Below are 23,400 nucleotides of genomic sequence, written 5' to 3'. Positions count from 1 at the left end.
CAGCTGCACAAATAGTTGTTGCATACCACTGTTTATCTTCATCCAGTTCTTAATGCACTGCAGTTGAAATGTAGCAGCCGCCGCCTGGGCTCTTTTCTCAGAAGTTTCTTCCCCTTTTGATGTGGGAATGTGGAACTTAAGAATTCTTTCCCTTGTAGTCTAACCCTTTTTCAAGAGCTTGAGTGTTATAAATTAATGCTGATAGAGATTGCATAGCAGGATTGCAAATACATACTAATGGCTTTGATTAAATCACCCATCAGTTTATGAGAAAATGTAATATGTCATCCCTGCCATGTTGCCGGTGTGACACCATGGCTCTCGGTAGCAACCGGATCAATAATTTTTCTTGTGATGTCTGAAACTTTTTCAGTTACTGAAAATGTCTGAATTTTATTGTCTTATTTCTTTAGCCAGATGAAAACTCACTGGATTTCTCTTCTTGTATGCTGCGTCCAGGGATTAAAAATGCTCAAGATCTTGCCTGTGGAGTGTGCCTCCTAAATGTGGATTCAAGAAGTAGAGTAAGTATAATGGCCTTTACTGCTAAACTCATTTTTAATTTACAGTTTGGACTTTCAGTTAGGCCTTGGGTGTATGTAAAAAATTCTCACAGCTATAATTTGTAACTGGAAGTGGCAAAGACAAAATCTGACCGATAGATGGGACTCAAATGGTTAATGTCCTTATTCATTGGGCTTGGGGTATGACACAGATGTGGATAAAGGGTTGAGTTAAATTGTTCATAATGGGGAAGAAACTGGGATACTAAGACTCAAAAATTATATATATATATTTAAAAATAAGAATCTTTTACTGACTTTTCTTTATGAAATGCATCTCTGAGGATCACCAGGAGGGGACTGATGCAATTAGCAGAGCTGGGAGGGAATCCCAGGATATGTACAGGGTAATGCCAACCCATTAACTATATCGGCAGTTTTGCTGACTTTTTGGTTTCAACGTTATTTCAGAAAGAAGAGAAACCTGTGGAAGAGCTTCCTAGAAAAGTATGAATCTGTAAAAAACATACTCTTTATAGAATCATTCTTAGTTGAGTGTGGAAGGCTGAACTGCTAACTGGCTTTCAGCTGTCATTCTCAATTGTACCAATCATTAATCCGTTTCTTCTAGTCATTTTTTGTGACCGTAACACTTGATCTGATCAACTAACATGCTCTAGAGCCTCCCCTTTGTCTTGTCTGCATGCTTGTATCTTGTGAATAGCTTTCTGGTTTTGTGCTACTTCTGTTGTGTGGTAGAAAATTCACTGCAGTGAGTTCCTGAGTTTGTAGCTGCCTGTGTGTCTGTTGCAGAAGAGGGGGAAATGTAGGGGGTTTTTTGCTACAAATATTGACTTTTGGCTATATGTAGTACACAATGGCATTTTTAGAAATCTGTGCAGGAAATCCAGGGTGTGGGGGACAGGGTTAGAATATTTTTTTAAAATAGGTAGCTGTGAAGCATTGGAAAGGATCTCCTAGCAACAAACACTGATATGTTTTAAGCTTGTTCATGGCTTCATGCACTCTGTTCAGAAGCTGGTATTGGAAAGCAGATTCAATTAATAGGTTGAGTTTGATCTACTTTCTTCTAAGATAACACTAATATCAAGAATTGCACCTGGTTAAATCACAACAAAATTTGTGCCAGTGAAATAAATGCAGTAGCTAGCCACTGGCTGGCAGAACAAGCTTTTATCTTGTATGGGTATGTCGCAGAACATGAATCAAGGTGAGTTAGTTGCCAGGTGTCAGATCAGGCAGCATGCTTATCAGATGGCTCCCTTAATACAGGGTGTAACAGGCAAAGTATGCGTCAGGTGTGATGGCTGAAGGTTTTGTCCACCTGCAAACCCTTTGCAGACTAAAATAGTGTTTATTGGGTGGTCTGTTCAGAGTGAGAGGGTCCTACCATGCTGTGCCATTCTGGGGTGATACCTGTGCAGTACCCATGTTCCACTCCAGTTTCTAGATCCTGGAGCAGATGAGACTGGCGCACTCATTTCGATTCTTGTTATTTTAGGCCTTTAATTCAGAAACGGATAACTTTAAGCTGGCATACGGAGGGCACCAATACCACGCAAGCTGTGCAAATTTCTGGATCAACTGTGTGGAGCCAAAACCTCCAGGTCTCATTTTGCCAGACCTGCTCTGAAAGCAGTGGCGCTGAAGATGTATCGAGTCTAACAATGCAGGACACTTGGGGTAAATGGTATGATAGGGTAAGTGGAGGGGCTTGAGGCGTGGTTAGTGTTTGAAATGTTTCAGTTTGATTTGTGTACTGTAACGGGTTAAAGCCACTGTCACGTACAAATCGCTCGTGAAGAATTTCACTTGAAGTGGCCAGGGTTTCAGAAATAACCAGAAAAAAATGTGTGGCAAAAAATGCAGCATTTCAGTCTTTCTGAAGATGAAAGCTGGTTAGTCTTTGTAAAAAGCAGTCTGCTAACCAAGCGCATAAAGAGAGGCCAATACCTTGCTTCCAAGAAAAACTGAAATGCTAGACTGATTTGCATAGAAGTGACCACTTAAATACTTGAAGTACGTATTTGCAAACAAATCTCTTCTTTAATGTTTTTGGTATATGTACCATGATGTTTTCCTTTAAATATTTGCTGCTATAATATTACAATGCATACAATGCATGAGTCACAATAACTTTCAAGGCAAAATGAATTACTGACTTAGAAGGAATGAGACTGCAGAGAGCCATTGTATATTTATACTACTTCCACTGTTCTGTATTGTAAATTATACTGTATTCACATGCATAAGTGGTTAGTACTGGGGGATAAGGACTTGAAAAAGTTGTTGATGCTTTCCCTATGAGATCTGGATTCTTCAGTACAGGCAGCTGGATTTTAAAACTTGTCTTTGCTACTCTGTTGTAAATATAGACAATCTCCTTTCTTGGACTTGTCCTGAGCTTACAGGTATGATTTCTTACGTTTCACCTGACCCCTTGCTAGTTGTGTGGCTGCATCGCTGTTGAAAATTGGACTCCACTGATACAGCGTGTCTGCTCCTGTATATATATATATATATATATTATCCTTTTCGTATGTTAATATGCTTTTCTTGGTGGGATGCCTGCGTGTAACTTGTGCAGCCTAGTGCTGTCTGTAATAACGTGTTTCTCTGACTCAGAAGTGGCAGCACAAGGGGGCCCTTAGCTCCTGCTGCAGCTTGGTGTGATTTAACACTGGAAGCTGGTGGTCTTAAGCAGGTTATTTTTTGAAGTAGGGTATTGCACACCTGCCATTTTGTTGCTTATGGTAGGTACACCTATCTGGACGGAAGGTGGTCAGTATAATAATCACAAAATGTTACCCATACATCTAAAGTACCCAATTCTCTCTTCAGATACAATATCCAGATGACAGTGCAATCGGCTGTAGTGCTAGTTAAGGAATTTTAAACCTAGTGGGAGCTTCATGGCATTATTATAAGAGCCTTACCACTATCCAGTCTTGCTCAGTCTGCAGCAAATGAAGTGGGGTATACATCCATCAGGTACAACTTGTTTCTTAATTCTATGACTTAAATTTCTCGGACCTCTAGACAATCTCCCTTCCCTCCAAAGATGCCAACAGCTTTTCCAAGTTAATCTTGCCTCCATTATAAGTAGCTGACACTGACCGGTGGTTATTTGCTGATAGAAATTACAATGAGGAGAAACAATGCTTTGAATTTAAAAAAAAAAAGAAAAAAGAAAGAAAAAGGCTTGGTTATACTAAACTATTAATTATACCAAATGAAAGAATCTTGGCTAATAGGAGTGCTAGGTGTCTGGCCCCTTATTTACACAAATGAAAATAAATCTTCTTGCTGCCTGAAATTAGCTCATTCATAAAATAAGCAACTTGTGCCTCCAGTTGCAAGCTCAAGCTAATCAAGTGGCAGATTTTCCATAGTGTGACAGTGACTGCCTGCCTTCTGTTGCCCAGTAATTATCAAAAAAAAGGGCAGTCACTCATTGCTTGCTCTCTGTTTCATTTATTAGGTGTGAAATAGTTATCAGCAGTCGGCACCATAGCTTTTGACCACGTACATTGTTTCCCGCCGTAATTAGGGACTGCTGTATACATCACCAGTGCGAGCATTCCCACTGACGTTTGGGGCCACTCGGCACAGTAAGCCAGCACTGGCTTTTGCATCCTGAATTACAGAAGCACTTAAGCATTGTCTGACTTCAAGCAAATGCCTCCTCTTGCTGCTAGCAAGGGGACTTCTCAAGTGGTTTTGAGTATCTGGCTGATGCAAAGGCTGTTGCTTATGAAATGCTATATCGGGAAAAGGGAGTTTATTGTTAGCGAGGGTTTTCACCGCAGTTCCTGGACACTTAGCTAGATAGGATTATTTTTTTTCTAATTAAAAGAGAACGCCACAAAAAGAGAGGCCACAATATGAAACTTAAAGCAACCACTATTTCAAACACAGTCCCAGCTATATTGTCATAAAAGCATTTTTCAGTCATGTTTTTCTTGTACTTGTTAAGCAAGGGAGTTCCCTCTCCGAGATGTATCCAGCATGTCTTTGGTCCATAAAAATAAGGAATCGGTGCTTACAATTATAATTGCAGCAGAGCTTACTGAAGTATGACCCTGCTGCTTGCTTGCTCCTTACAGAAGGGGAAGCAGCAGGCAATATTACTGCGTTTGTGGCAAGCAGAAAGCGTTCTTCTGAACTGTACACCTTTACTTCATGGGGAATATACCAAATGTTTTGCATGTAGATACCCTCGATAAAGGCATTGCACAATGATCATCTCACTTGCATATCCTAGTCATTAAAATGACTCACTGTTGCATTCAGCATCTTCTCAGATATTACGTTGCCAGCCGAAGCCCAGTGTCCTTGCAATCTGTATCCAAGGTTACAGTATTTTCTACAGTGCATTGTACCAGACCACGTTCCCCTGCTTCCTTTGCATACGGGCTAATGGACGCACTGCCTTTCGCTTTGGTTGTGTTGAATCTTGCAAATGTAACTCCTTCTTCTGCATGTATTCTTTCACTAGAAGAGAGAAATGGGATTTTTTTTTTTTTTAATATATGTGTTCTCTGGAGCTGCCCTGCGGTTACCTATGAAAAGTGATTTTTCTGTATGTGTCTATTTGGAATTCTGAGAGATTATTTGCTTGGTTATTTAATGTATATATCACTTTACCCGGTTGCATTTCTGTGCTGTCTTGGTGTGTTGCAGTTTTTCCTTGGTGGTGGGAGCGCTGCAGAGCGAGCAGCCTGCTCCAGCCTCTTCCCCTGCCCATCCGTTGCCATGTTTTGGTTTGAGTATCTCCCCAAGCTTGTGGACCCGTGTTGGCTGTAGCTGCTTGGAGGATATTTGTGGTGTGGGAATCATTACATATGCACTTGACCATTCCACTGACTTTTCCCCTCTGGCAGCAGCTTCTCTTCACCTGGGTCTGTTTTGAACAGCTCCTTCCTTGAAATTTGTGTGTTATATATGAAGTGATAGTGAAGCTCAACCTCAGGTTGAGAAGCAACTGATGAAAACCCAATGAATGCTTTTATTTCTAGTTAGCTATTTGTCAGATTAATTAAACTTGAAACAAAACCTGCCTTTTCAATAAAAGCTGCTATTGTACAAACTACTTTTTCTGAAAAAAAAAAAAACCAAACCTCTCTCTGGACCTGTATTTAATTCTAGTTCTCAATATTAAAAATATAAATGTCATAATTTTATGAAGTGTCAGAAAACTTCTTATATTGTGATTCTTTATTCTGCCCTCTGGGCGAACGTTATTTCTCTTCTAGAAGTGGTTTTGTGATTAGTAGTTGGAGCCGTTTCGGTTTGTGCTATGCTGGAGTCACTGCTGATATTTTAATTCCAATGAGAATAAGTGTTATTAGTTGACTTTAGTACATTGTTTACTCCCTTAATTCTTGCAATGATTTATAAATCCTTTGTTGAGATTCAAACCTTGTATTCAATAAAGAGCTCGTTTCATAACTGACCAACCTGTGAAGTGGCTTTTTCCAGGATGCAGCTAGAAAAAAAATGTTGCTTTTGCTGCTTGCTGATACCCAAAGGTTGTCATCTCCAACCAGAGCTGTGTGGGCTGGTCCAGGGGGCTCCCCCCCAGAAACACATGGGCAGCAGAAATCCTCCCCTGCCTCGGGAGAAGTCTTGAAAGGTTGACAAAAAGGGCCTTAAACACCATGAAGCTGTGTAAGTGAAACCTTTGCTGTGGCTAGTATTTGAAAGACATCTCACTGGGTAACATATAAAATACTCCTTAACAATGAAGGTACCGACCATTCGAAAAAGCCTGTGGGGAGCAGGAGGAATGATCTTCCCCTCAAATCCAGCTGGTGTGCTTACAGCAATCCGGAGTTAAACTGCGGTGCTCTCTCTTCTTTGGTTTCTATAGATTTGAGCATGCATGAAAAACTGGATTTTGAGGAGGAAATAAACAGTCATATAGAATACCTTTTGTTGGAATGAACACAAGAGGAACTTCTGCAAAGCAATACCTACAAGTATTAATACCATTGTGCTCCTCATAATAGAATCCCTAATGGGTATTTCAGATGAATTCTTTATTTCCTAATGTGCTTTATTAGGCAATTACTTTTTTTTTTTAATAGGTCTAACTTTCCCTTTTGTTTAAAAGTCAGTCTTGATGCTTTCTTGGCTGAACATTAGTTCCCCTCCCCTAGGTACTAGGGCAGTGTGTGTATAAAATCTACACAGTAATTCAAAGTGGAGAATTTTTACCTTCCAGTTTTTTATAGACAAAATACTGTTAAATTATACATAGTCTATTTTTTTTTAGGTAAAGTTTAACTTTGCAAGCAGATTTCAGGGTTTTTTGGTTTGGTTTTCTTTCCCCCTTTGAAATGTCATGCTTTTGAAACTTCTTCGGACTAATGACCAGGCTTGGGTTTTGACCTCTAGTTCCCCTTCTTACCATTTCCCTGGTTGCAGTTTAACTCATGCTAAAAATAGAGAGATGAGTAGAAAGTGTTTTTTTAAATAGACAGTCAGTCTCCTGTGTCTGTTTGTCACTAAAACCAGGACACAGCCATGAAACCTGAACTGCGTGCAGCTGATGGCAAAACTCACGTTTATTTCAGTGGGCCAAAGCTTCATCCTTGCGCATCTGCAGAAGCCGGAGATTTCCCTTTGCCAGCGCGGGGCTGTGCTTTGTGCGTGTGATACTGGACACCGAGATCCAGGTGTTGGTACTGTTGGGGAAAACTGGTGTTGGAGTATCTGGGGGTATCGGTGTGCGGTTTTGTCTAATGGATAAAAGATTTGCAGGGGGAAAGGGAAGAATATATACGTGTGTGCAGGAAGTGTTTTGGCTTTGGATGCCCTTGCAATGTTGAGGAGTTCCAGTAACTCTCCTCACGGTGGTGTCTCCATGCTCAGGTGTGGCACTGACGCGGGTTGTTGAAGCTGTGGCTGATCTCGTGACTTCCCTGTCTGCAGGGGCTGAGAGAGCTCTCTCGTGCCCGTGCACCACCAAGCCCCAGCCCCCACCCCCCCAGTAAGCAGCCTCGCACCTAATTTAAAGTCTGTGAACTTCTACAGCAGCCCTCGCTGACCTTGCTGGACCTGACTGGAGCCTGGAAATTAGAGAGCACCGTTGCCTTCCCCTGGTGAGCGTCAGCCAGTGGCATTTGCCCAGACTGGTAAAATTCCCGTCTCTGCAGTAAATTTGAAAATTCCAGGTCAGAGCTGGTCAAAGCCTCTGTATCAAATTCACTCTGATCTAGACTTATTCCAACCAGGTCTGGTTTTACCCATGATCCAAATGAGGTTGAGGCCATTTGCACAGCTTTGTATCGGCGATAACAGTATTTCAGCCCTAGTGGCTTCTAGTCTGGGGAAACCAGAAACCTACACATGCTGCAGTCCTCACACAGCATGCGGTTCAGCTTGGAGAAAACCCTTAACCATGTCTGCTGTTCCTTAAAACCTCAGCCGTTCAGCTAAGTGTAAATTAGATAAACATTTTGAAATAGCCAAATTAATTGGGTGGCTTTTGTGATGAGGACCCAGAATTGCGGCTTTTGTGATGAGGACCAGGAATTGCAGGACACCTGCATGGATTGGAAACCGATTTGCCAAGTGACAGGAACCGATCATGGTATTTTTCTCAAGACTGCGGTCCAGATTTGTTTAAAGCCACTGCTCACTATTACACCATGTTCTCGCTGTGACTTGAGATACATTAGCACAGTTCTGAATAGGAAACCAACACATGTTCTTGTTTAATCTTTATTGATTTTTTTTTACAAGTATAGAATCTCATTTAAATCAGATAGCTATCTCAGCATCCAGCAACCTGTGTATTCCTCCTTCAGAGATGCAACAGAGGACACAAACGTCTCACTGAGGAACAGACTTGCCTTGCTCTCCTGGTTGTCCAGTTACTCTTCAAGGAAACCAGTCCCTTCCCATCTGCAGGGAGGGGAGCGACATCCAGGAGACAGTGGCTACACCACGGAAAGTCTTCTCCCATCTCTGGGGTTGGAATTGTTCTCGTCACACACAGAACAAGGCAAAGCCTTCTCCGTAAAGCCATCCTTGTCCGGGAGGTTGAACAGATCGCCATTTTGCGCAGAATAATTCTAGAATGCAGCATAACCTTGAGGACATAATGAAGTGATTTAGAAATGGGCTAAGGCAGATCACAACCATACTTAGAGTAATCAAGCAGATTTACCTACTTCTGATTTACTGGTTGATTGACTATTAGAAAACACAGCCCAGCCCCTTTGGAAGGTGGCCATGCACACAGAGTTTCCTAAACACTTCTTTGGCTGTCCGGTGTGGGGAGGGTTAACCTCTCGCTTCTGTCTTGAGCCACATTTGGACAAGATCTCTGTTTACTTTCCACCCACGAAAAACACCAGCATTTTTCAGTAGTGTAAGTGTATTCCAGGACTCTGGCCCTGGCATGGAATGAGTGAAAAAGGATCTTGTATTTATTCGATTTGAATCCTTCAAATTTTTTTTGACTTGTGGCCGACATGGACTGACTTCACTTCTTTTTTTTTTTTTATAAACTTTTACTACAGATTAAGAGCTGACTAAAGACCTCAAACACTATATACTGAGAGTCACTACGGATGTTAAAGAAAACACCAGCACTAGCACCACAAGCCTGCACGCCCGCGTTCCTGGCTCTCGGAACAGCTCACTGCCGTAGAGTAGGACCTCGCTCATTCTGTGCTAGTGCCGCTCCCTAGCCACTACAGGATTTTGCAAGGAAGCAAACAAGCTATTAACGAAATATCCAGGCTACCGCATCACAAAGCGCACTTTGTTCATTAACTCTGCCAAATGCCTTTTAGGCCTTTCCTCATAGGATACTAATAAACTGACTAAAAAAGGGAGGAAGGCTTTATGAAAGGAACAAACTTATAAGGAGACCTCATTCTGCTAAATCAGAGAAATGCGGATGGGGGAATCCCTGTAGAGAGAAACGCTTTGAAGGGAATCGTTGGCCTTGCAGGTTAGTGAGGTGAGAATTAGTTGAGGTTCTGCTGTATGGTAAAGAACCAAAGTTGGCTGTAGAAGGAGAAGGGAATGTCTCCAGTCTGGTCGACTCAGAACAGCGCGTCCCTTCTGTTGTGCTTCCTGTCTGCAGTCACATTAAATTCCCCAGTAAGGCATCAGGGGTCTCCTCTCTCTCTCATAAACGTCTGGGATGATGCCATATGGTGTCTGTACCATTTTAACCGTCGTCTTCCCAAAAAGCTTCCTCTCGTAGTCTATCAGTTGCCTCCAGAAGCCCACGTTGGGGCGTATAACGGGGCGCCTCGATTTGACCCAGTTGTATGCCTCAAAGAGGGACACCTTGTGGTACTTCATCAGGTAGGCGATGCAGAGGGTGGCCGACCTGCTCACGCCAGCGGCACAATGGACTAAGGTGGCCCCGTGCTTCCGCGCCACGCTGTTAATCTTGTCGGCGACGCTGTCGAAGTACAGGGAGATGGGGGCGTTGGGCATGTCAGCCAAAGGCACTTTCACGTATTCAAACTGGGGCCAGTTAAAATTGGGAATCTCGATGGTCGCATTGATTATGCAGGTGATTCCCCGGGAGAGGAGCAGGTGCCGGTTGGAGGCGACGCTGCCCCGGCTCAGGTACAGCGAGGGGGTGATTTGGGCGATGCCCCCGAGGGCACCTTCAGAAAGCATTCGCGGAGCCATCAGAGTTCTCGGTAAGGAGTTGTGGCTTCTGGAGGTCATGGAGGATCTTGGCACTCACGCTTCCATTATGGGAAGAGATCCAACGGGATCTTCAGCCAAGGGAAGGATTGTCTGGCCTGGTGGTGGTAGGACAGCAAGACCTTCCTCCACTTAGTCACTGCAAAACACAAGCAATGCCATGTGAGCGGGGCAGCTGTCCGATGAGACCATGTCTACGCAAGAGAAAAGGAAAACCCAACTCACCCTCCTGTGGCCTGGACAACCTCCTACTGGCAAACCTCCGTGGGGTAAGGTGGTTCTGGGTTTGCACAGTGTTTATTACCGTGGGGCCCCCAGGCATTGCCTGGACTGATACTAACAAAAAAATCTTCCGGCCTAATTAGCTGCAATTACTCGTCAAGGGTTTAGGCAGCCTAAACCTGTGGGCCCGGACAGCATTTCACCTGGATTAGCATGTGGAAGATTAGCTATGCCTCCTCCATGCTCAAAAGCAGCAACTTCACAACTGGCCAGAGTCCAAAGGCATGGTGAGAAACAGCTGGCTCCGGCTGGTTGCAGGTGCCAGCAACTGAGATTACCCTGCCTTCTCCCCAGTGCCACCTTCTCCTTTTTTAGGTATACGAAAGGCCCCACCAAAGTACGTAAACAGAGAAAAGTCGCTCGTTAGAAAAGGCAGTGAGTCATGTCCATCCAGATCAGTCATCGGCTCTCATCTAGGCTGGGGAAGTGTGGAAAGAGTGACCTGGTTATGTCAGAAGCTGAGAGTAAAACCAAAGCAGAGGCTGGGACAAGGGAGGCTCTTTTCCTGCTGCTTTAATAACTGACTAATGCTTTGGTGTCTGCCTGCGTGAGCCACACGACCCCGGCTGCCCAGGAAAGACCCCCGCTTTTGTTTCCCCTGCTCCTTTCGTAATTCTCCGGAGCCGCAAGCAAGGGCCCGAGCCCTAGCGCGTTAATCACTTGCCGGACCCACTTAGCTGTGCGTCCTCCAGCCGGAGATGGGTGGTGGGAGAGGTGCCACTCAGCACGAGCCCACCCAAGTGTTGCTGGGTGCCGCGTGGAGGGGAGCTGGGAGATGCTCAGTGCCTTGGGTGGGAGGGCGTCTGTCCCTCCAGCAGTTACCTGTCCAGGTCAGAGTCCTCAGAGGGCCGAGAGACCCCAACTGCAGCCACTGGTCGGGGACCACCGGCTGACACAACAGGCTGATGTCTGTCTGCACCCCGTGCTCTGGGGAACACCGGCAGGTCTCGGCAGCAGTTGGTAATGCTGCCAGCAGATTTTTGGCATGGCGCTGCAGCATGGTAACTTAATGACCATAACATGGTCTCCTCCGTGGCTTGTTCCCTGCTGGCAGCTTATTGCGCAGCTCCTGAAACCATGGGCCCAAAGTGCCGGTGCTGCCTGAGTTCATGCCCCAACAAGATTTTCTCTGCAGCTGCGAGCGCTTGCCTTCCCCTGCAGACACCCCCACCGCAGTCACCCAGCTGGAGCAGCAATGAAAGGCGTGTTTTTTCAAAGGAATAAAGTCCTTTGAGCAGGGGAAATCCCTGCTCTCAAGTAGCTGTTACTGACAACGCAAAGGATTCAGGCACTTACACGTGGTAGCAAACTGTCCTGCTCCAAATCACCGGCCGGCACACGGATGCTGCGGGCTGCCCAGGCTGGGATGTCTCACAGAGTGTGTCCAACCTTGAGCTGCGGAGAGAGCAGGGGTTTATTGGGATCTGTGCTGGGCCCAAACAGGATACCAGGCAGCCCCCTCTGCTCAGGTACGTTTAAGTCACCCCGTTTAGGTGGTTGTCCAAGAACTGGGGGACCACAACTTCCCTGCTTCTCCCTGGGGACAGACAGAGGCCTCAGGAAGGTGCTTGCTGCTGAGAGCCTAATGTCACCAATTGCTGCCAACACGGCATTCAAACTCACCGTGGGCCCAGAGGAATCAGAGGCTGGCACAAAAAAAAAAAAAAAAAAGTAAGTTTAAGTAATTAATTTGCTCTAAAGTCTCCTTTAGCATCCGCCAAGACGCTCGCCTAGTCCCAGACAGCTGCTACAGGTCCGTGTTTCTTCTGCCAGTGCGCTCCCCGCTCTGGATCCCTGAGGTGCTGCTGGAATCACCGGTGCAGAGCTGGTGCCATGAGCCACAGCATCCTCCTAGAAAGTGGATGATGGGGGCAGCATCCCCTTCTTTTATTTCTGCAGCCAGACCAGAAATAACACAAGCCCCTGGAGCGCCAGTGAAGCAGCTGCCTGCCAGGAAATGCTGCTGGACCATAGGAGAGAGGAGCGCGTTGCCCCCGAAGCAGCCCTGGGCCAGGCAGACCCTCCCGCGCCCTCCCTGCCTTCACGCAGCTGATCCGTTGCCATTCCCAGGACTCACTTTCCCCGTGAGCGGCTTTAAAATTATGAAGGAACCTGCACGCTGAGCGTGGGTGAGGGGCAAAGGGGCTGGCCTGGCTTTGGGGATGGGTCAGAGAGGGGAGCTGCCGGGCCTGGCAGGGCTGGGTGCTTCGGCAGCTGCGCGGCACGATGGCTGGCTGGGGCGGCTTCGCGCCGGGGCTGTGCCAGCTCGGCCATGGCGCAGGGCTGCTGGGAGGCAGGGCAGGCCGCCAGGCGCTGGCAGGCGCTGGGGAGCTGAGACAAGCTGGCTGGAGGCCAGACGACAAACCCCAACGGGATTTTTGACTGCCGCACCTCCCTCGAGGAGGCTGGGAAACGTTAGCAGGGGGCAACCCGCAAACAGGTGGCGGGGGAGGCCGGTGGGTGCTACCGGAGCAACTCGCCTGCTCACCTGCCACGGGCCTGCCGGTGCCTGGGCACGGCGGTGGGGCAGCAGCATCCCCGCAGCAGGGCACCCAGTGTGCTCCCTGCCCTGCCTGCCCCACTGTGCTGCTGCACCTGGGCTCCAGCTGCTCCCCTGGGGAGCTCCGCGAGGCCTTTGCTGCTTTCCATAACGTGGTTCCTGTTCGCAGGCACCAACTTATCCAGGCATTTGCATGTGACAGGCTGGGCTGGCTCTGCAAACTGCCGCTTCGGGCTGGCAGCACGGTGCCTCGTGCCAGGCGCAGCTCCGGCGCAGCCACCCGAGATGGCAGCGCGAAGGACGGTCAGTCGGACAAGCGGCTCCCCGCCACGCGACACGCTGCTCCCCGGGAGAGAGGAGCAGCGCCCCAGAGGTGTCCGTCTGTCCCACCACTGCTCGCTGCCAGCACCAGCAGGGCAATGGGGTGCGTTTTGGGGCCAGCTGGGAACGCAGGTGGGCGCCCGCAGCCCCGTGTCCCAGTTACACGTCACTTCCCTGGGGCTCCAAATGGCTGACACCAGGCAGTGCTGCCTCTGCTCGAACCAGAACAGCTCTCCTCTGGAAAGAGTTAACGTTTTGAAGAGGAGTTCATTATATAAGCGAGAGATAAGGCTGCTGTGCTCCCTCAGACCAAATGCCTGGTATCCAAGGATGCCGCCTTGCCCGCCGACCACAAGAGCAGATGCTGGGGGAAAGTCACTAAGGGAGAGGGGCAGGTGCCAGCATCCCTTCCCCTGTTTCCCAGCTCTCACAGCGGGAGCTGGCTGGGATGCCACTGCGACGACATGCTGTCTCAGGCATGTGACAAAGCCACGGTCCTGCCCACACATACCAGGCTGAGCAGCTGCCGGCTTGCAGGAAGCCTGAAAATGAAAGGGGCCTCGTCTGCCTCGGATGGCAGAAGCTGCGTGTGGCGCCTACCAGGCTTGTAGGTGCCAGCCCTTATCTGTCCTGATAGCTGCTCCTCGCAGGCCTCCTGCCCGGCCCCAGCCAGCTCCGGACAAAGGTTTGCCTCAAGTCTGCTGTTTCGCTCCCGTGAAACTCCGTTTGCCTTTCTCAGCACACCCGCCTTATCCTGCCGTCCCTGCCGTAATCCAACACTGCTGCTCCCCGTGCAGTCGTTCCCGTTGTTGTGCTGGGGCAGACAGAGGGAAAGAGCAAACAGCCTTTTCCTAGCTGTTGTTGTGTGGAGAAAAAAAAAAAAAAAAAAAAAGAGAGAGAACCAGCTGAAGATAAGCAAGGCACAAGACAGCACAGCTCCGGCTGCGCCACCTGCGGCACCTGCAAAGGACAGGCTCCTTGCACGGGGAGGGGTGCTGGCTGCGGGTCCTGCCGTGCCTGTGCACAGACGGGCAGCTGCGTTCATACAGCCAGTCTGCACCATCCCTGACAAAAAAACCCACATCTCCTCCTGTTTTTTCTTGGTTTGGTTTTGGGGTTTTTTTTGGGTTTCTGAGTGGTTGCTTAGGCTGGCTGGTCACACAAGCCGGATGGCAGCATCCTCGGGGTGCTGGAGCCTGGCTCGTCACCCCACGAGGGGCGGCGGGCGCTCCCCGGCACACTGCACCCGCTGTGAGCGGCGCTGGGAGGTGGTGCAGGCTGCAGTGCCGAGGGTCAGAGCTGGGCTGTCCCCAAGGCAGCATGGGCAGGGGCCACCTTCCAAGGCAGACGGGATGTGGTTGTGGTTTCCTGCAAAGAGCTGAATTCCCAGAGGGTGCAGCGTGGTCCTTTGGGCAAAGGCTGGCTGGGGGTGCACCGGTAGCAACCAGGTGTTCCTGCCATCCTTTGCTGGGCTGACTCCAATTAATAGACTAATTAACCTTGTGACAGCCCTGACCCACAGCATGTCACTTTCTAGACTCTGCCTCGGTCTTCCCCATGCACGGAGACCAGCTGCCACCCCCTCCTCACCCCACTGGGGAGGGCTGGGACCCCCCGGGGTGGCAGAAGTCCCGGGGGTCCCTGACCCTGGTGCCACAGGAGCAGCACAGCCCCCTCCCTCCCTGGCAGAATGGTGGGTTCTGCCATTCCTCTCATTTGCATAATCAGGGTGGGGGAAGCAAGTGGATAATTAGAGCCTAGAGATGACCCCAGTCTTCAAAGCCTCTGGGTCCTTTCCACCACAGCTCTCAGCCAGCACCATCCTGGGGTGCAGGTTTACAGCAAAGGGATACTTCTCCAGCACCCATCGTGGCTGGGACCTCATCCTGCACCCACCAGCTCCCCGCTCTGCGCCGCTCAGATAAGGCTGCCTGGCTCATATCAGTGCTCTGTGTGTTTCTGCTGTACCTCGAAGGCCGAGCTGTGTGGTTTGTCTGCGGTTGGGTCTGCCAGAAGAAGGGACAGGTGCTTTGCTGGTGGTCGCTGTTCCTGTGGAAGGCTGGTGATGTGTGCCTTGGTGGGGCTGGCCAGTTTGACACTGGGTTGTGTCCCACCTGGGCTGGATTTCCTGGCATCAGAGCAGCTCCTCTCTAGGCAAGGGGGGGTTCAAAAGCACTACACCACCACGGGTGGGCTGGTTTGTGTCTCAGGTAGTACAGGCCTTCAGAAAGGTCATGGCTGGCAATGCTTATGGCTCTGTTCTTCCAAATGGTGCGATAGCTGGAGTTTGTTTCTCTTGCTTTTGTTCCCAGGAATGCAGTCCTGCTAACAAAGGCTGCAGTTCCCACAGGAAAGCATTCCTCGTTCCTGGACCTCCTGAGAAAGGCTTGAAAACACCTCTGAAAGCTCAAAAGACAGAGGCAGGCAGGCAGATGTTGGCTAAATACACTGATCCCTCGGATAGGAGGGGAGAGCCTTGCTTGTCAGTCTCCAGACAATGAGCTGGCAAGCCTGAGCTTCTGGTTTCTTACTCTGGTGCTGCTGAGTGGTTTTCTCTGATTTTTAAGGCTGTGTTTTTGTTGGGTTTTGTTTTTTTTTTTAAGGGCTCCTCTGGCTTGAGAGCAGAGGCTGGGGCTTGTCCCTAAAGGACTTAGGCAGGACTTGCAGTTTGTGTTGGACTGTATGTCAGTAACGTGGCAGTGCAGCTGGTACCTGGCAGAGGTGGGAGCATCTCCCAGGCTCTTCTCCCCCTGGAACAGATGAGATTCTGCAACTGCGTGGTGTGGTAGCCAGCTCACCGGGTGGGGAGGGATGGCTGGTCCTGCTCTGGCTCTGCTGCTGCCCACCGGCTTGCCCTGGCTCTCTGGCAGCTCTCCTGCCCCTCCTGCCCTCACGCTGCTGGGAGGGCTGTGGCTCAGCAGGGCACCCTCGGAGGGTGCGGAGGGCAGGGCCCCAGAGGTGCTCAGCAAGTTTGTGCATGGGGAGGACCAGGTGAGTCATGGGCCCTGCTCTGCTGATAGAGCAAAGGCACCAAAACACCTGGTTTTATTCCCAGAGCATCATCTGGGATTTGAAGCAGGCTTGTGGGCTGGGTGTGTGAAATGTCAGTACTGAAGCAAGCCTTCTCCCCCTTCCCAGGAGAGGAAAAGTTATTCATTTTAGAGATGACAAATGCTCTCTAATGCTGCAGTAAAGAAAAGAGTCAATATTGCAGGTGCTGAATGAACAAGCCTGCTCAGGGCTCTTCCTAGCCAGGCTGAACAGCAAACTGCTTCAGAAATGGTCCTGGAGAACAGCATTGAAAATAAATGTGGGCAGAGAGCACAAAGTGCAGCCATTCCCCAGGTCGGGTCTCGCTTGAGCTGAGTTCAGGGGAGCCTGGAGCGGCCGCAGCTCACCCAGCCAAGCTGAGAGGGGGGAGGACGTGCGGGAGCCGCTGGCTTCTTGCTCCTCTTCCTGCCCCTGGCGCGGCTGTTTGCTCCGCTGGGGTCTCCACTCTCCTGCCTTGGCTTGTTGGGGTGTGCTCCCGGTGCCGCCACAGGCCCCCTCGGGAGTGTGGTTTGTGGTTGAGAGCCAGCAACGTGGCCTCGTGACGAAGGGATGAGCCATTTGGATTTGAAACGGAAAAGCAGGGGAAGCAGGAGGCGATGGTGGAGTGGCTTGGCTGTGGCAGAGGATGCCTTGACTGAACCCTGATTGATTCCTGCTTGCAGCCTGTGTTATCCTCTCAGGCAAGCACAGGATGGGAGCTGTCAGATGTTAAATCAAGATAATAATCTGTCTACCCGGAGCTCTGAGCAGGCCTGGCTGCCTGTGCAGCACCAGCGCAACCGGGTCCTGGCGCTGGCAGGAACACCCTGGTAACTCCCCGCGGGTTTCGTGGCCGTCGCAGGCATGACATGACTCCCCTTGGCACAAGCAGCTCGCGGGGTACGGCTGCCAGGGATGCCCGGCTTACCCTTGCTCACCCACCCCAGCCCCAAGGCGTTCGGTCCATAAGCTCAAAGCCCCCGTTTCCCCCGGTGTGGCGCTGCCTCCGCCACACACCTGGAATTCAGGCTGCTCCGTGACCCGAGCCAGCCCTCTGGGCTGCAGGGCTGACAAACCCTAATTAGACTGTCCCAGCCTGCTGTGACGCTGCCTTCAGAAGGGTGACAGTAGACGCTCCTGCATCACAGCTCATCTTCCATGAGCACCGCTGGTGTGCCTGGTGCTCTGGGTGGGCTTGGTACAGCCAGGGCTTGGCGACACCCTGCCGGTTGCCTCCTGCAGCCCGGGAGCAGCATGCTCCATCCTCACCCTCGCAGCCAGCCCCCGCTCTCGCTGCAGGCACGTCGCACCACCAAGCCTCAGCCTGTGCCCAGGCTGCTGAGGTTAATAGAGGGAGCAAACTTACGCAGGGGTTAATGAGCAACGGCAAAATGCACGGGGAGCACCACAAGCCTCTGCAGACCATCAGGGCACACCTGACGGTCGGCGGCTCCTACATCGGGCCAGCTGATGAGCTCCTGAAGATCCAGCAGCGCTCTGCCAGCCCCTCCACGATCTGTGAGCCCCACCTAGCTCCCCCATCTGCTATTCTCCCAGCACCAAAGGAGCAGTTAAAAAGGGCGGTGAGGTTTTGGGAAGGATCTATCTGAGGATGCTACTTGGCCCACCAGCCAGGGCCCCCAGCTGCCTGCGTGCCCCTCCCGGCGGGGGAGGCAGCTCCGCTGGCTCTTGGTGCATGCTGCCACTACCTCCTCGGCGAGCCACGCAGCCGTCCCCTCCTTGCTGCTGCAGAGTGGGAACGGGCAGCGCTGCTCCCTCTCCACTTGGCAGCTGGATCCCGCCAGCTGCGAGCAAAACCTCAGCCACAGAGTGGCCGGCCGGCGCGCAGGGATGGAGCAAGGTGGGGGTACCGCCCAGAGCACGCTGGTGTTTATACATTCCTGCACGATACAGCTGCTGTGCTCTGGGGACAAGCTTCCCTCGTCAACCAGCAAGAGGATTTTATGCGAGAAAAACAAACCATCTTTCTTTTTAAAGCGATGCCTGTTATTTTGGAGCCATCGGCTCTAACGTGCCATGCTCTGCGTGCCAGTCACTCGGAAAGAGGAGCAGGGGCACAGGGCTCACCTGCAGGGCCCCAGCACAAGCCAGCAGCGCAGCCATCCACACCTTCCTTAAAAACTCTGGTGGGGTGCATGAAACACTTCAAAACCCAGAATTAAGCCTTCAGGAGGCAGGAATGGGATCCTACAGTTGTGAGCAGTATCAGTTCCGTACTCAGCTGAGCACCAAGGGCTGTTGTCAAACCCTGAGCCCAGATGCCAGCTATTCCAAAGCACCACTGCTTCTTTCAGTGCCTGCTGATGGCACCTGGATTGCAGGTGGAGTTCAGAAAAGCTCCCCTGCTCTGTCCCTAGCTCTGGTGTTCCCAGTGTGCACACACGACCCGGGGGGGATGCGTGTGGAGAGGAGCTGGCACACGTGGGGAGCAGACCCACACCTGGCTCTGACTCCCAGATGCTGCAAGATGGAGCCTTGTTTTTCCTGGGGATGTGCCCTGCGCAGTCACAGCTGACAGGAGGGACACAGTCTCTTCCCTGTTAGTTGAGTAAAACAGAGAAACCTGGTGTGTTTGCTGGTGTGTGACCCTGCTGGGACCAGGGCTGCTCGGCTCCCGCCACAGGGCTCGCCCAGGTCCGTGCTGCTGGGGGGCTGCCCTGTCCCTGCCAGCCTACCCTAAAACCCATAAAATTGAAAGCAGCTGCAAATTCACTGCAATGTGCCCTGGAAACCATCTGGTGCTTCCATGCTGGCGCTCACCCGGACCTTTTCCAGGGGCACTGCCAACTGGTGTATGCTGAACACAGCCCGACTTCTCCGGGGGGGTCTCAAAGCCTGGCATCCTCTGTAAACCCAGCTGTGCCATAGCCCCCGCCGCAGGAATGCCCCGTGGCAGCGGCTGCCCACGCGCTCCAGGGCCAGGCAGTGGCTCAGCACGGGGCAGTGAGAGGAGGGAGCAAGAGCTGAAGGGAGAGCAGCGAGGAAGCAGGATGGGAATGGGCTGGTCGGCTGCGCCCAGCCGCCCGCCTGCAGCAGCTGTAAGGAATGAGGTCACCTTCTCAGCACATCGATGGGGTTGCTTAGGGTAACAGGAAGGGAGGCCAATTTTAATCAATTACTTGGAAATCAAGTTTACATGTGGTAGCAAATGCTTCCCATGGAGGCAGCGCAGGGCCAGCACCCCTCACCTCCCGGTGCGCAGCTCTGCCTGCTCAAGGCGTGGCAAAACAGCGTTTTGCTCGGCAGAAGGGACACTGAGCAAATCCAGATTTCCTTTGCGAACCAGGCCTCCTGCCCCTGCGGGCTGCTGCTCAGGCTCCCGGCGACGGGAAGGGACCCGCAGCACCCTCCGCGCTGTGGAGGGGGATGTTGGCTAAGGGGGAAATTAAGTCTTGTCAGGCCAGGTACCCCAGCCCACGCAGGGCTGGAGCGAGCGCGGGCGGCACTTGTTGAGCCTTCCTGCTGGGAAACTAAAGCCTGCAGGGTGTTTGGGGGTTGTTTTGGTTTTGGGGTTTTTTAAAGTTGTTTGTTTTGTTTTTTTTTTTTTTAAGTGGGGGAGTAGCTGTGAGAGACTAGTCCACGAGCTGCAGCGTTGGCAGCTCCGCAGGCATCACTGCTGGGGCAGGCACCCCCAGCCCCGCAGTGCCCAGCATGGGTGGGCAGTGCGTTTGCCTTCCAGTTCAAGGCTTGATTCCCAAGCAGCCGGGGCTGCTGTTCAGCGATTTCTCAGCTATCTCCAGCTGCCAGAGCCCAACCTGCCAGACGGTTGCATTTTTGGTTGCATTATGGTTGCTCAGCATGTCTTTTTTTTGAAGCAATAAATCCACGGGTGCGTGGTGAGGGCTGTGTACCTGGAGAGGGCAGGGGCTGGGAGAAGCTCCTGGTTTTCTGAGGCATCCCCCCGCCTTCTAGGGAAAGCCACCCTGGAAGGAAGGTCCTGAGCAGTGGTAGGAAGCCGGGAAGGCTTCTCCGCTGTGCTGGTGAACAGCCTCGTGTAGATGGCCCCGCTGGAGCCAGCGCATGGGGAGTGGGAGCGAAGCTGCTCCCGGCACCCGCTGCCTCTTCCCTTCTCCTCGTTCCCGACTTCTGCCGGGACACTCGGACGCGCCCCGGGGCTGGTTCCTTGGGACAGAGCCTGCTTGAGACCTCCTGGTGTGGGCTTCTGCCCTTCCTTCCTCCCCCTGCAGACAGACCTTCCCCCACACCCGGTGTGCTTCTAGCAGCAGAGCAGCCCGAGCTCTGCCCTGCCAGCTCCTAGACTCCCGCTGGGATCGGGTACCGAACTGAGCCACGCAAACGTCAGTATGGCCCTGACCCACGCGGGAGCCGTGCCGGAGCCCAGAGCAGCCGGGGCTTGGGTGAAATCCCTGGGATTTCAGCGTCGCTCCTGGAGGAAGGCTGGGATGTGCGTACCCCGCACAGGAGGCAGGCGAGCTCTGGGAGGCTGGGGGGGCCGGACAGCCGCACCCCCACACCCTCACACCTTCCGGGGGCAGGTGGGCTGGCACGGCCGCCTGGCTGCTGCGCGGGGTCGCCTCCGCCGAGCCACGGCAGCCGATCCCACCGGCGCTCTCCCAACCGGGGGCTCTTGTTTGGAGCCAGCGTGCTACCGAGGCCATCCCTGCCACCGGGAACGGCACGCGCCGAGGCGGACGGAGGGGTCGGGGGGGGTGGTGGGGTGGTGGGATCGGCCCCCTGCCGGAGCGGGGACCGCGGGCCCGGGGCACCCCAAGGGAGCGGAGCGCTGTGCCAGCCCATCTCCCCCGTCCCCGGGGCCGCGGCGTCGGGGATAAACTGAACTTGCAACGCGATACCGGGGCCGCGCTCGGCGCTTCAGAATAAGAGACTCGCTCGGTGCCCAGGCGGGTTAGCGACCCCCGGCCCCCCGCCGGGAGCTCAGGGCGCCCGCAGCCGGGGTGTCGGGGGGTCGGGGTGCCCCCTCGAGCCGGGGGTGCCATGGGCGGCCGGCACCCCCGCAGCCCGGGATGGGGCGCTCCGCTCCGGCGCGGGCTGGGGCTCCCACCTGGAGGGAAGCGGGGACCCCCGCACTGGGCCACCGCGCGGCGGGGGGCGGGGTGAGCCACCCCTTCGAGCCGGGCTTGCCCTGGGGGTCCAACCCCCTCCCCCCTTTTTGCCTCGTCCTGCTCTTTCAGGCACCTCCCGGCAAAGCCCCCCGGCGTTCCGCGCCCCACCCCCCCCCGGTGGTCTGCACCGCCCCCCTGACCGTGGCCGCGACCACCGGTCGGCGGGGGGGGGCTGATCGCGTCCCCCCCAGCACAGCCCCGCTCTGAGGCGGACGGGGCCCCCCGGGACGGCGAGGGGCGCAGCGGGGGCACCTCTCGGGGCTGTAGGCGAGGAGGCGGCGGCGTTACGGCGGTCGCACCCAGCACCCCCCCCCCCTCCCCGAGCCCCCCCCCCCCGGCCCGGCCCGGCCCGCTCTCACCATGGCTCCGCGGCGGCTCCGCGCTCCCCCGCGGGCGGCGGGCAGGACTTTTATCGGGCGGGCGCCGGGCTCCGCGGCTGCGGCTGCTGGGGCCGCCTCCGCCCGCCGGGCCGCGGTTACCAGGCTACGGCGGGGCCCGGCCCGCCCGGCCCGGCCCCCGGGCGGGGGCAGCTGCAGCCGGCCCGGCCTTAAAGGGGCCGCCGCCCCCGCGCGGGTGCGGCAGCGCTGGGGCGCGGCGGGGGGGACTGGGGGCGCTGGGGGGCTGGCTGTAGGGACGCTGGGGACGGAGCGTGGGGGCGAATGGGGGATCCCTGGGGGCTGGGGCCAGTGTGTGGGGGGCGAATGGGGGGTCCCTGGGGGCTGGGGACACCGGGGACAGTGTGTGGGGGAAAATGGGGGGTCCCTGGGGGGCTAGGGACAAGTGGGGACACTGGGGACAGTGTGGGAGGGAAAATGGGGGGGTCCCTGGGGGGCTAGGGACAAGTGGGGACACTGGGGACAGTGTGGGAGGGAAAATGGGGGGTCCCTGGCGGGCTAGGGCAAGTGGGGACACTGGGGACAGTGTGGGAGGGAAAATGGGGGGGTCCCTGGCGGGCTAGGGCAAGTGGGGACACTGGGGACAGTGTGTTGGGGCAAGTGGGCATCCTTGGGGACAGTGTGTGGGGGAAAATGGAGGGTCCCTGGGGGGCTAGGGACAGGCGAGGACACTGGGGCCAGTGTGTGGAGGCAAATGGGGGGTCCCTGGAGGGGCTGGGGACACTGAGGACAGTGTGGGGGGGGAAATGGGGGGGGTCCCTGGGGGGGGCTGGGGACACTGAGGACAGTGTGTGTGGGAAAATGGGGTGTCCCTGTGGGGCTGGGGACACTGGGGACAGTACATGGGGGCAAATGGGGGGGTCCCTGAGGGGCTAGGGACAAGTGGGGACACTGGGGACAGTGTGTGGGGGAAAATGGGGGGTCCCTGGCGGGCTAGGGACAAGCGGGGACACTGGGGACAGTGTGTTGGGGCAAGTGGGCATCCTTGGGGACAGTGTGTGGGGACAAGGGGACTAGTGGGTGTCCCTGGGGGGCTAGGGACAAGCAGGGACAGTGTGTGGGGACAACTGAGGACAAATGGCTGTCACTGTGGGGCTGTGGACAAATGGGGACAGTGTGTGGGGAAAAATGGGTGTCCCTGGGAGGCTGGGGATAAGTGGAGATGGTGTGTGGGGACAAGTGGGGGTCCCGGGAGGGCTGGGGACACTGGGGACAGTGTGTGGGGACAAGCAGGGGTCCCTGGGGGGATGGGGATGTGTCAGTCAATGAAGGGACTTGGCGGGGCCCCTCTGGGGACATGAGGGGGTCCCTGTGTGCAGGGGTGTGTGGCCGGGTCCCTGTGAGGGGTGGCACATGTGGGGTCCCTTTGGGGATGGGGACATGCCAGAGCCCCCATGGTAACAAGGTGGGTGCCCAGTGGGGAGGGGGACAGACCTAGGAGAGCCAGGCCTGGGTTTTGTGAGCTGGGGACACAATGAGCCCCAGCCGCTGCTCCCCCCCCAGTGCTGGGAGCAGGGTGGGGGCAGGGGGGTGGCGGGGGGCTCCTGTGGGCACTGGGC

The 23,400-nt window shown here is 53.4% G+C and overlaps 2 protein-coding genes across 8 annotated transcripts in view; one reads left to right on the top strand and one right to left on the bottom strand.

Annotated features, from left to right (window-relative positions):
* The window catches only part of SYNRG (synergin gamma), a 43,477-nt gene extending 37,498 nt beyond the window's left edge, over window positions 1-5,979 (top strand). For 3 of the 5 annotated variants that reach the window (XM_055795980.1, XM_055795979.1, XM_055795976.1), the window contains 3 exons: window positions 414-524; window positions 975-1,010; window positions 2,026-5,979. In XM_055795980.1, the coding sequence (XP_055651955.1) occupies window positions 414-524; window positions 975-1,010; window positions 2,026-2,157 (279 nt within the window). In that variant the 3' untranslated portion in view covers window positions 2,158-5,979. The remainder of the gene's footprint in view (window positions 1-413; window positions 525-974; window positions 1,011-2,025) is intronic. The other 2 variants (XM_055795981.1, XM_055795977.1) reach the window with 1 other exon arrangement.
* A 2,259-nt stretch (window positions 5,980-8,238) lies between these two features.
* Window positions 8,239-21,963, bottom strand: DUSP14 (dual specificity phosphatase 14). Of its 3 annotated transcripts, none has more exons than XM_055795463.1 (3): window positions 21,806-21,963; window positions 11,787-11,885; window positions 8,239-10,347 (listed from the first exon to the last, which is right to left on the bottom strand). In XM_055795463.1, exon 3 carries the CDS (start codon window positions 10,227-10,229, stop codon window positions 9,633-9,635), a length of 597 nt encoding a protein of 198 aa, XP_055651438.1. In that variant the 5' UTR covers window positions 10,230-10,347; window positions 11,787-11,885; window positions 21,806-21,963; the 3' UTR covers window positions 8,239-9,632. The 3 variants fall into 3 exon arrangements, with proteins under 3 accessions (XP_055651438.1, XP_055651439.1, XP_055651440.1); XM_055795464.1 differs by lacking the exon at window positions 21,806-21,963 and adding an exon at window positions 12,114-12,142; XM_055795465.1 differs by lacking the exon at window positions 11,787-11,885 and having other exon boundaries at window positions 21,806-21,934.
* Between the last annotated feature and the right edge of the window lie 1,437 nt (window positions 21,964-23,400).

Source organism: Falco peregrinus, chromosome 2 (assembly GCF_023634155.1).
Source record: "Falco peregrinus isolate bFalPer1 chromosome 2, bFalPer1.pri, whole genome shotgun sequence".
NCBI lineage: Eukaryota > Metazoa > Chordata > Aves > Falconiformes > Falconidae > Falco > Falco peregrinus.
This window is presented reverse-complemented; position numbering and strand designations above follow the sequence as displayed.